The 12,800-nt window shown below is 40.6% G+C and overlaps 1 protein-coding gene and 1 long non-coding RNA gene across 10 annotated transcripts in view; one reads left to right on the top strand and one right to left on the bottom strand.

The window, feature by feature from the left end:
- LOC108176990 (uncharacterized) overlaps positions 1-12,800 on the bottom strand; it is a 102,027-nt gene that overhangs the window by 36,986 nt on the left and 52,241 nt on the right. The gene's annotated exons all lie outside the window — the stretch shown is intronic.
- ABCC9 (ATP binding cassette subfamily C member 9) overlaps positions 1-12,800 on the top strand; it is a 151,220-nt gene that overhangs the window by 112,299 nt on the left and 26,121 nt on the right. For all 8 annotated transcript variants that reach the window (XM_070048295.1, XM_070048296.1, XM_017343242.3 and 5 more), the window contains 3 exon segments: positions 594-751; positions 4,273-4,365; positions 12,592-12,694. In XM_070048295.1, coding sequence (XP_069904396.1) covers positions 594-751; positions 4,273-4,365; positions 12,592-12,694 — 354 coding nt within the window.

Genomic DNA, 12,800 nt, shown 5'->3' with positions numbered 1-12,800 from the left:
AAATGACCATATGGAATGTTAAGCTTTGAGCTAAAAACACCAAGGACAAGTTTAAAATGTAGAAGAAAGACAATAATCATAATATATAAACAGCAGCCAAAAATCAATAAGGAAAAGATAAGTGATCTGATCAAAAACATCAAAAGGATATGAACAAGCAATTACAGAAAATTAATTTAAATATCTTACAGTCCAGGAATATATGTATAGATTCTTTTTAAATAGTATGCAGCTACTAAAAAGATACAGATTTGTATCTGCTGACATAGGAAGATATGTAGTCTGTATTGTTCAGTAAAGTCAAAGAAGCACATGAAAGAATGAGATTTCTAGTACAGTCATTTATATACAATGCTTAAGATAAATGGAGAGACAGCTAGGTAAGTAATTAATGACACGTTGGCTGATAAACAAATATACTAAACTAAGGGCAATGAATGAAGAATTACTTACAATGAATATATTTGTATACCACTTTTATAATTAACTACATAGCTTAAGATTAATTTTCTGATAAGTTTTTTTTTTTTGCATCCTAACAATGTTTGATGTGAGCTAAAATATATTTTCCTTTCAAACCACCTTTTCAATAGCATATCCCTCCAACTCTGGAATCTCTGACTCGCTCAACACTGCTCTGCCTGTCCGCCATTGGGATGATATCCTATGCTACTCCTGTGTTCCTGGTTGCTCTCGTGCCCCTTGGAGTTGCCTTTTATTTTATCCAGAAATACTTCCGAGTTGCTTCTAAGTATGTAAAACAGTGTTCTATGCCTTTTCAACCCCCTAGCTATTGATTCATTGTGAACTGCATTTGCTATAGTGTTTTCTCAAGGTAACATGTGGAATTTAGAAAGGCAACCTACTTTTAACATGGTGAAGCCAATCATTGGAAGATTTCTTATAATCATCGGGTAGTTGCTTGTGTGGGCCTTCCATAGCCCTGGATGTACATTAACATGCAGAATGACTTATTGGATTTTGAGTCCAAAGACCATGACAAGTTTATCATTTCATGGTCCTTTCTCTGAATGTGACATTGGCAGACAACTTAGAAAATCAAACATAGTCCCAAAGAGTAAGTGACTGATTAAATATTAATATATTCCACAAGTGAGAAAAAAAAGGGTTAAACTTCTATAGCTCCTTAAAATACATTGTGTGAAATATTAATAGAAGTAAAAATGATTGAATAGCTAAATCAGAGTGATTTTTACACAGTTAGATAATCTTGAATGTCTGATAGTAGTGCTGTAATTTTCAGAGTTGCAAAGTGTCAGATTGGACCATATTGTGTGTGACCTTAATTATCCAAGCAGATAAATAAAAGGTAGACATGAATTTTAGGTTCGTTTGTTAATATTGAATGTGTCATTTGCTAAGATGTTGAAGAGTTATTTAATACAAGTTTGAAATTTTCAGTTCAACTTTGAAGCTCTCCTATACCTAATACAGTAAGTTTTATGTCATTGCAAGAATCACTTTATTTCAACAAATGCTTAATAAGCATTGTGTTACAAAATAATGTGCTAAGCCACATGACAGATGAAAAGATCAATGCTACAAGAACCTGTTCTCAAGAAGCTAACAGTCTCTTGGGAGAATAAAACATGTAAAACAATCCTACTGTACATATTCAGTGCTAGAATTAGAACACAGATGCTGGGTTGATTCAGAGACATGAATGGAGTGTAGGGAAGATGGCGGAAAGTAGGGGAATGTAAGAACAGGGAAGGCTTACAATTAGGAATCTCTGAATTGATTATGTAACATTTCATAATTTTACAGTATGGTTGTATTTTCCTCAGGATTATGAATTAGAGTCCTTCCAGTGTCAGGGACTCACATTTGATCTGAGCCAAAAGACCAAGAAGCAGTAAATGTCAGGATCCGTATTAAATCTGGAGTGTTTCTTTATCCTCGTCTTCATCTTCTTCTTGTTGCAAATTCAGAACAAAAAGGAGAAGCTGCCCATCAATTAACTTCTTCATTTTTGTCTATTATATTACTACTGATATTGCTGCTGGCTAGAGAGGCAGAGACATTCCAAGTTATTTCAGTACTGCTGGCTATTTCCAAACCTACCCTTGCCTTCTCATCCCTAATAGCAAACAGTCGTATCTTATATCCATCACATACTCATTTACCCTTGAGTGATAAAAACTGAGGACAATGCTTGGGTAAATATCCTTGTCTGTTACAATTTGGAAATTGTGAATTCTGCTCATTAGCAAGAATAAGCTGTGAGTATTGGTAGTGTGTAAAATATGAAGGAGAGAATTGTTTTTTGAAGAGTTCACGTTGATAATGGATTGTACATCAGTCTTGTTTGAAGTCCTCTGAAAGTTAACAGATATGATTCTACTATTAAATCTGATAGAGAAGAGGAACTTTTTTAATGTTGAGGCCCTTCAGCACACCCCATGGTAAAAAGCTCAGGCAGCTTAACTGATAGTTTTGTATACATCAAGGAGAATTTAATTGGGGATCTAGCTACAAGAAAAATGCCTTGGAATTGTAATATCTGTCGATATGTGTCTCCTTACAGGAATACAAGATCAAGCTGTGCTCTCACCTTTTTGGTTTCACCAAACACAGTTCTGTAAACAGAGGTTCCTCCTTCCTCATTTTTTTTCCTTCACCACAAACCTCAATCTAGTAACCACCTGTTGCTTGTGTTGGACTTACAAGTAGTTGATGTGATGTTTAAAAACAAGACACTCCACATTCCTTCCTGTTCGTTCTCCCGTTTCCTTATTTCCTTCCCTCCCCAAGCTCAACATCTGCAACTTCTGAAATAAGTGAATTTGTTTTAGAAACCCCAGGTTGAAAACACTTTGCATTTGCCTTGTGGAACTACGCAGGCAGTTCAAAGTGGCCTGAGATACTTACTGAAGATGACGTAACAGTTTTTCAGTTCAATTGACCCTGGCAGGTAAATGGCAGTTCTGTTTCTCTAATTCTTTTAAGGCCAGAGACTAGAGATGTGTAGGGGAAAAAAAAAAGAAAATAAAAAAGGATGCTTTGAAACGTGATAGAGCTTTCACTTCTATAAATGGTAGCTCATAGGGCTTAAAGAAAAGTTGTCATGAGTATGCATCTTTATCAAAAGAATCAAATGCAGGTATTTCCATTCACTTAGGATGGCATATGTATGCAGATCCTTGGAATAAAATGTAAATGGAAGCTCCTTGAAGGCAGGGATTCATAATCACTGAAGCCAAAGTCAAACTCATAACCTTGTTTCTAAATTTACCCATTCTGTCTGTACCCACCCTGAGACACAGCACAGTTATCCTTCAAGTCTGCCAGGCTAGTAGCAACCAAAGCGTATCTGACACTGACCTGTTATGATGATAAATTAATCCTTGTAGTTTATAAAGCTGTTTCTGGTATACTGTCTCACAATCTCCTCTTTCAGATCTCAACAACATTACACTGTAATTCAGAATTTTAAAACTATTGCTTCTTATATCATCCTAACTGGTGCTTACCTGTTCTCTTTCATCTTTTGCTTTATCTCTCAAGTTATGCTGACTGAGCACAGCTCTGATAACTTTTAGTCTTCGGTGATTTTTTCCCCCGCAGCCCATTAAGGGCCCTCTACAGCCAGTCCCACCTCCAAAAGGCTGTTCTTTTAAATGGCCTTTTCCCACTACAGTACTCCCACAAGTTTCTGGACACCAGCTACATTGAACTTGTGGGGTTATTGTTACCCATTAGCCAGAATTCTTATCTTTTGGTCCATTTCACCGGAGCCTTCATCATGCCTAAGTTTTGGTCTAAGTTCTATTTGCTCAAAGATAATACCACCAATTTCCTATGTACACACTTATAGCTTATTTCTCTGTGTTCCTATAGCAGTGTACTTTAGCTGACAGGGGTGGGGAATTTCTGACCAATGGAACGTATAAGGCACATGGCATCATTTGGTCTTCCCCTGCCAAGGAAACCGCAGGCTAATTTTTAATTTCATAATTTTGTATGGCCAGTGAATAATGTTACTAATAGCCAAGTGGTCTTTGGCACAAAAAAGGTTCCCCACCTGTGCAAGTTTAGCAGTTACACAAGGCTGAACCTATATTCCTTACATGCCCATCTTTTTCTTCTCTAGATTGTAAGCTTGGAAAGATTTTGTTACCGGAGTGCTAAGGGAAAGTAGTTACAGAGGCCATTACAATACACCATGGCAAAGCAACCTTCATTTAGAATGAACCTGGTGCTCTTTGAACCTGTATGCGTTGAAGTTTATTTTTGCCCGTCTCTCTCCAGGGACCTCCAGGAACTTGATGACAGCACCCAACTTCCACTGCTTTGTCACTTCTCAGAGACGGCTGAAGGACTCACCACCATCAGGGCCTTCCGGTCAGTACACGTGCCTTCATTTTGCTGGTTAGATAGTTACATCATCAACAAACATTTATCTGAAAATAAGTGACAATTGCTACCGTTTTTTGGATGCCCTCTGTACCTGTGTTCTAAACTAGGAGCAAGAAAATCATGGTCATAAATGACCAAAGTTTCAGTCTAACCATCTGAAATGTCAACAAGAGGAAAAGAAGACGAAGCAACATTTTGGAAAAGTGCTAGCCCTATGACTTAGATTATATTTTAAAATTCCCTAGCCTCAGTGTGCTCATCTGTGAAATAGGAAAGTCAATCTTCGTCATTGAAATTATTTGACTAATTGAGCTAATGCATGTAAAGGGTTAAACAAAGTGACTATTGAAGAAGTGCTCAATAAACAAATTAAAGTAAATGTATACATAGTAATACTAACCAAATAAATAGTTACTGCAAAGTTATTTTGGAATTTAATCTGTTTTTTAATATTTGTAAACAGAGTCAAAACCTAAGCTTTAGATCAGGAGTGTTTTATTACCCTGCAAGCAATTGTGTATCCCTGTTTTCCTGTTCAAGTATGAACAGAAAAACAGGTGGTATTACTGAACATTTCATTTAATCTAGAAAAATAACCAGTTAAAGTGTGAATATCTTTCTGTAATCATAATTGCAAGTGTGTATTGATAATTGGAAGTTTTTCTAACTTAACATATTTTAAAAACTTAAAATTGAGTCAGAGAATAAAAGATAAGGATACAATTACCTAGAACATTATGTATACAGAATCTGTACAGAAACCTTTGTAAATGTCATCATGAAGCATTTGTCATCTCTGCACCTGGATGTTTTCCCTGTTTTCTTTTAGGAATGTCAAGGCTATCCGTTGCCATTCAATGTACATATTAAGATAAAATTTATATTCTAGGAGTAGGCATAATGACCAGAAATCTTAACAACTATATGATACTAAAGATTACTTTTTTCAACACAACAAATCTTTTCAAGATAATGTATTTAGGAAAGTCTTATTTGGGCATTGAATACATGCCTGCTGTGGCTACACAGGAGAAAGCTGCTTATTTCCACTCCAGCTAAAGGTGGCTTCATCCGCCCCCTCCTTCCTGCCAGGTCGCCCATTGACTTCTTTTGTGGCATTTACATCTGAGTATTTTTATCTCTTTTATATTACTTACATGTTTGTTACTTGCTCCTTCCAATGAGACCATTGGCCCTTTAAGAGCAGACTGTTTCTCACTATTTTGTCACCAGTATCTGGGAAAATGTCTGGCACTAAGTAAGTGCTCAAGAAATATATACTGACTACCTAGCTAGCCTGGACTCTGTTCTATGGTGCCGACAGCCTAGTAGGAGAGAAAATTCCACAGAAAAAATGGCAATGTACTGAGCTATTTCCTCTAATGTATATATCACAAGAAACAACAATATTAGAAAGCAGGGTAGCATGAACTCTACAAGGAGTCAGAAGATAATTATTGAAGAACAGATCTTGAATGAAGAAGAGTTGAGAAGGAAAAGGATTAAGTATTCAAAGTAGAAGTCATAGATGCGCAGAAGCATGAAGATTGCCATTTTATAGTGCAATCCAAAGAATATGGTATTGTTGGAATATAAGGTAGGTACAAAGAAAGTGGCTATCAGGACAAAGCTTGAAAACATCAACAGGAGCCAGAACAAAAGGGATATGGGTATAAGTTCCTTTAAAGAAGTCGAACTATATTTTTTATATGTTAGGGATTCACTGAGGAATTTTTTACAGGAAAATGACATGATTGGAGTCCTGATCAAGGGAATTCAGTGTACATTGATAGCTGAATTAGGAGGGGTTGAGGCTAAAGGCAAGAATGTGCCAAGAGGCAGGTGCAGTGATCCAGGTGAGACTACAGATGAATGCTGAAGCAGGAACTAAAGACCTGGAGAAAACATGCAAGTTTTGGGATTATTTAGGAAGTAAGACCAATGAGATTTAAAGACCAATGGGAAGTCAGGAGGAAGGGTGGGAGAAGCTAAAGATGACTCTTTCTGGGTTTCTGACTTTCATGAGTAAACACAGCTTTCCAAGTTAGGAAGTTGAAGATACAGATTACTGGGAAGGAATATGATGAGATTGGTCATCAACAGATGGAAGTTCTGATGAGATACACAGTTGGGAATTTTGGGGACCCAGTTGGGCATATGGATCTGATATCTAAGATTTCTCTCAAGGCAAAAGATAAGTTTGGGTGTCATTCTCTTAGGATTATTAGTTTCTTAAAGGGCCTGGATTTGGTTGCCAAGGGAAAGAGGGTACACTCAGAAGAGCTTGGACAAAGTTTTCAGATTACCAGCACTTTATGAGCAAGCAGACAGAAAAGATCCCATGGAAAACACAATCTTCCAGGTTCTCCCAATTTAAAGAAAGTTGATCTACTCAGGTTTATGCTTCAGAGTAAGACAGGTTGTATTACAAGTCCCTCGAAATCCCCCTTTATATCTGGATAACCAGTGCTTATCATTGCTAAAATATCAGTCCGTGGTTATCATCCCACTGTGAGAAGTCTTCCTTGAATGTCACAGTGGAGATGCCCTTCTTAAGATCTCCAGGGTCACCTGTATTCTAGACTTAACACATGGTGTCAGAATCATTGGCTTGTGTGTTTGCCTTCCTTCACAAGACTGGGAGCTCCTTAGCAGCTGGTAGCTACCTCCTACCTTTATCTTCAGAACATAAATGGACTCAGGCATACAGTGGATGTTCAGATGTTTTGTGAATGAATTGAAAACTGCTCAACTACTCAGCCTGTTGCTTCCTGCTAACATCTCTGTGACTGCTTTGTTTCGCCTTCTGTACCATGCTTCCAGTGCTCCTCATTTGGGAAGCCTGTTGGAAGTCTGTTGTCTAGCCAACGTCATCAGAAAAGGAGAACGGTTGTTGTGGACCTTGTCATGGCTTTAGTCTTCCAACTAAAAATCCTCTTGACCTTCTCCTGACCCTAGATAACCATAACGTAGGTCAGACTGATGCTATCAAATCCAAACCAAGGCCCTGGACAGAAGGATGATTCAAGCCCTAGCAGCCTTGATCTTTTGATTACTATTTTAGCAAGTTGATCTCCACAAAGCCCAACAATCATATGAGTGAGAAGTTAGCCATGGTAAACATCAAATCCACTGAGGCCTCCTCTCATGCTGTGTATCTACTCTTACACAAGTATGAGAGGCCAGCATCTGGGCATTTTGTCTCCCTGGTGACTATCAGATGACCTTAAGTAGTCACCTGGCATTTTTGATATCCTGTCATATGAATTATATCTTCTAGTAAGCAAACACTTTAATATCTCTACCTAGATCAAACACAGAGCGAGAAGGACTACGGGTCTGTCTGTAGGCAACATCTTTGGAATGGACCTTAATTCAGGCTTGTCTTCCTCCTCCCTAGATTAGATTATAATAACGTGATAGTGACAAATGTTACCACTTAGCAGGGCAGACCTTGTATTCCCACCAGGGAGAAGAATTCAAGTCAGTTGAGAAAATAAACCATCTAAGAACTAGGCAAAGAATCAGGATTCTGGTATTATTGAAACTAAACAAATGAGCACTTTTATGAAGAAATTGAATGATCACTGGTAGTAGAAACATAAAATAGCTTAAATGAAAAGGACTTAAAAGTGTCCATTGGATATGACTGCCATGAAGCAATTGGTGATGTTAGCAAGAGCAGTAATGGTAAAGTGGAGAGGACTGAGGTCAGAATTCAGAGCACTGAAGAATTAACTAGAAATTGGAATATGCAAATAGCATGGAAAGGGCTCAATGTTTTTACTGTCATTTTTAAGAGGGCAATGGGGTAGACACTTCTAAAGACTGAGGGAAGAAGTGGAGATAGGGGCAGGATGTGACAATTCATGGAGCAGATTTTCGTGTAGGACTAGCCGGGATGCATTCAAGTGCCCAAGTGGAGAGACCAGTGCAGCTTGATCAGGAGGAATTGATTCACAGCTCCTCCATGAAGGGTAGGGAAGGGAAGGGAAGGACGCAAATGGACTCAGAAAAGCTGGCAGGTAGAGCAGCAGCCAGTGGGTGGATTCAACAGCCAACAGCCTCTGTCTTCTCCTTGGAGGGCCACATGAGCTCATCTCTCAGAATGACAGGGATAAGAATTGCTAGAGCATCTTGAAGGGAATGAGGGTTTAGGCTGAAAGTGGAAATTAACCCAGGGTCAAGGTTCAGATTTTCCAGTTATCTTCTTCACTGGACACATGGGTAGAATTTTGCATTATTATTCCAAGTTTTATGTTAGGAAAATTATCAGTAGCTGTAACAAGAACAAAAATACTACATCAAGATCCAATGCTTGACATACAGTTGGAAGAAACAAAAGATGGCTCAGCTTCTATGTAGAACTACCTATGGGGTGGGTGCTGTGGCACAGCTGGTAAAGCTGCTGCCTGTGGCACTGGCATCTCATATGGGCACCGGTTTGAATCCTGGGTGCTCCACTTCCGATCCAGCTCCCCACTAATGTGTGTGGGAAAGCAGCCGAGGATGGCCCAAGTCCTTGGGTCCTTGCTCTGATGTGGGAGACATGGAAGAAGCTCAGCCATTTGGGGAGTGAACCAGCAGATTGATGACCTCTCTGCCTCTGCCTCTGCCTCTCTCTAACTCTGCCTTTCCAATAAATAAAAAAAATTTTAAAAATAAAAATAACAAATAGAATTATTTGCATCCAGATGTAGCTTTTCCAGAGTTCATATGTAAAGTAAATTATCATAAATACCATAAATAATAGCACTTTATTTTTTAAAGAGCTATTTTTTTGAAAATCAGAGTTACACAGAGAGAGGAGGAGAGGAGAGAGAGAGGTTTTCCATCCGCTGGTTCACTCCCCAGTTGGCTGCAATGGCTGGAGTTGTGCAGATCCGAAGCCAGGAGCCAGAAGCTTCTTCCAGGTCTCCCACATGGGTTTAGGGGCCCAAGGACTTGGGCCATCTTCTACTGCTTTCCTAGGCCATAGCAAAGAGCTGGATCAGAAGTGGAGTATCCAGGACCTAAACCGGCGCCCATAGGGGATGCCGGCACTGCAGGCAACGGCTTTACCCGCTATACCACAGCACTGGCCCCAAATAGCAGCATTTCCTAAAATCAAAAACAGTCTTGAAACTGTGGGAATGGCCCTGCTGTCATAGATAGAATTCTAGACTCTTTACATTTGGTACTTGTGCTCAGACCATGTTCTTTTCCGTCCATCTGTTCCTTTCTTCCAAGCTACCCAGAGTCCCCAGAGCCCTGAGCCCTTTCGGAAAGTTAATATTTACTGATGAGACTCCGTTTCCTCCCCGCGTCCAGGGTTCATGGTGTACTCACATGAAGCCGTGAACTCCCTCAAGTAGTTGACCACAAAGCTTCACAGTTAAATTCGACTGGGATTCCTGTGACCTTTCCTATTTTTATTTTTTTGTCTGACAGAATAAAGGTCTAAGAATGTTCAGAAGATGAGCTGGATGCGGATGAAAAGATACAGACTGAGTGTGTCAAAGTTTCCATTAGGAAAACACAAGGTTTCTTGCCAAATAGAAACACACAGAAAGAATGTTCGCTGCATTTCACCCCTCCCTCTCCCTGCTGCTCCACATCATTGCCAGCTCCATTTACAAACCCTTTAAGAGCTTATCTGAAAGACTATCCCAAAGGGAAGGGAGAGCAAAGAGGAGTCCAGGCAAGGCACTGTTTCAGGATCCAGTGTGTGGGCGTCCATTGGCTGTGGTCCAGCTGGCCCCATCTCCAGTCTCTCCCATACCTGAGTGCTCTAAGGACAGGGGTCTGTCTCGAGCCCCCTAAACATGTTGGGCTTTCTCACTTTTGTGCATTTGCTCATGTTTTTCCCACTACGTAGAATACTTGGGTCACTTGAAAAATTGAGTTCCTCCCTTAAAACCTCACTCGGACTATCCTCCCTATCCTCATCCCACCCTCTGCTCCGTTCTCCCTTTTCCACTGACTTCTCTGGGTCACTGAAAGCCATGCCCTGCCTTCACGTGCATGCGCCACTGCATGCATAGGGTCGTTAGCACTCAATCCTGTGCTGCACCACGCCGTCCTTGCTTGTTAATACAAAGAGCTTCCTTCCTTCCCCGGACAGTGGGCTCCTCAAGTGACGAGGTTACATCGTGTTCCTCCGTATAGCCCCAGGGTCTAGCATGACATCTCACTTGTAGCTGATACTTTGTAAATGTTTCTGAATTATGGATAAACATCTCCTTAACCTTTACCTACTGAGTCCAGAAAGAATGAGTCTTTCATGTGCATACCGCAGTTCATGTCTGCTGTCTCAGGAAATCCAGCAGATCCTTCCTGCCTGTTGGTTAATCACTATATTCTTCCCTAAAAGAATCTGGAGGGAAGCAAGCTCCTTGGATATCTTAGTGTCACCCCAAAGCATTGTCTCTCAGCACAGGTCCTATGTGCGTGGCATTTGGGCCAAGGCTGCACACTTCCAAGTGACATCATTATTTGGATCTGACTGCTGATCCTTCGATAATTGTAGATGATCAGATGTTGCTGCTGTCTGAAGAAATTATTTCTCTGACTTGGAATATTGGAATGATCCCATTTCTTGGATAAATATCAAGTATCTGCTTTATGCTGGCCGGTATGGATTGCTTCAGTGGCCATGTGCACAGCCTACCTAGGACTTCTTCACTCTCTGACTCAAGGATGGTTTATCCTGAAGTTTTGCAATTTTATTTGAAGATGTGAGGGGATTGGAACAGTCTTTTCAACTAGGAGTCACTTCTTGTCTGTCACTGAAACTTGGCCATTCCTTATAAGCATAACTGATTGATGGCAGAGTCTATATGAGACAAACCATGGCCACAAGGAGAGAATAATCCATATTTTGATTCAGCATTTCCCCAATATTCAAACTAGCTATCTTGATTAAATTAGCCAGGTTTCCATTGTTTCTGGTATTCTGGGGGTAGTAATCAAGCAATGAAAGAAGACTATTTTGGGGGATTTAGAAAAAAAAATGACACTATTTGTCATGAGCTGCTGTGAGATGGTAACCCACATATTCAAATATACAGGCTTTTATTAACAGCTTCTCTCTTTTTTTTTTTTTTTTTTTGACAGGCAGAGTGGACAGTGAGAGAGAGAGACAGAGAGAAAGGTCTTCCTTTGCCGTTGGTTCACCCTCCAATGGCCGCCGCGGCCGGCACGCTGCGGCCGGCGCACCGCGCTGATCCGATGGCAGGAGCCAGGAGCCAGGTGCTTTTCCTGGTCTCCCATGGGGTGCAGGGCCCAAGCACCTGGGCCATCCTCCACTGCACTCCCTGGCCACAGCAGAGAGCTGGCCTGGAAGAGGGGCAACCGGGACAGAATCTGGCGCCCCGACCGGGACTAGAACCCGGTGTGCCGGCGCCGCTAGGCGGAGGATTAGCCTAGTGAGCCGCGGCGCCGGCCTAACAGCTTCTCTTAAAAATAAGTTACACAGAATTGATTCTGATGATGTTGAACATGAAGAATGAACTTAATTTGTCAGGGATTAGTGTTCAAATTGTATGTATCCTAGAACCCCCTTGGACCATGAGTTCCTTTTGTGCAGTGACCATCCTTACAAACTGGGAGCTTTTCGACTATAGATATCTTAGAAGAGCAGTTGACATCTACAAAGCTCTCTATCCTGTATTTCTTGCCACCCCAATTTCCATCTTTGGTTGTCAGAAACACCAAGCAAAAAGAGAATTTTAAAAGAATATCTTTGCCGCTGCCCTATGCGAAGTTTCCTGTCCTCCCCAATTCTCCTCCAGCACCTCCCACCCAGTTCTTAACTCTGTCACTTGGGAAAGTAAAATAAAAGTCATATAAATCAGGTAAAGTCTGCTGCACATTGCACTTCTGTGCAACTCACGCTGCTGATTGAAAGGTGACTGCAATGTTAGCCGTGCTTCTTTTCATAGCTACCATAATGATGTGGAAATTTATGAAATAATATTTAATAGACCTTGTTGTCAGGAAGACTCCTTTTCCTAGTAGGGATGTGAGAAAGGAAAGAAACACTTGACCCCGGCTTCTCTGCTAAGAATGCAGCAGAACAGTAGCAGCTGCTCTTTATTTCGAGGGAGGAGTCCATTTCAGCCCATCAGTTTGTCACTATTTGTTGAGTAAATAGCGTAGTAGCAAGTGTGACTGGTTTTTATTACTTCTTGTGTTGTGTGGCTAACATCATCATACTTTTGTTTTCTGCAGGCATGAAGCCAGATTTAAGCAACGTATGCTGGAACTGACGGACACAAACAACATTGCCTACTTATTTCTCTCAGCTGCCAACAGATGGCTGGAGGTCAGGACGGTACGTTCATTTCAGGATTTCGAAATGGAAACCAAGCAGAGAAGGGGCCTGCTGCGAAGAGGCTGGGAGTTGTAAAAATTAGTCTTCCACTGGGATCCAGCACTAG

This window comes from Oryctolagus cuniculus, chromosome 9, assembly GCF_964237555.1.
Source record: "Oryctolagus cuniculus chromosome 9, mOryCun1.1, whole genome shotgun sequence".
NCBI classification, from domain to species: domain Eukaryota; kingdom Metazoa; phylum Chordata; class Mammalia; order Lagomorpha; family Leporidae; genus Oryctolagus; species Oryctolagus cuniculus.
This window is presented reverse-complemented; position numbering and strand designations above follow the sequence as displayed.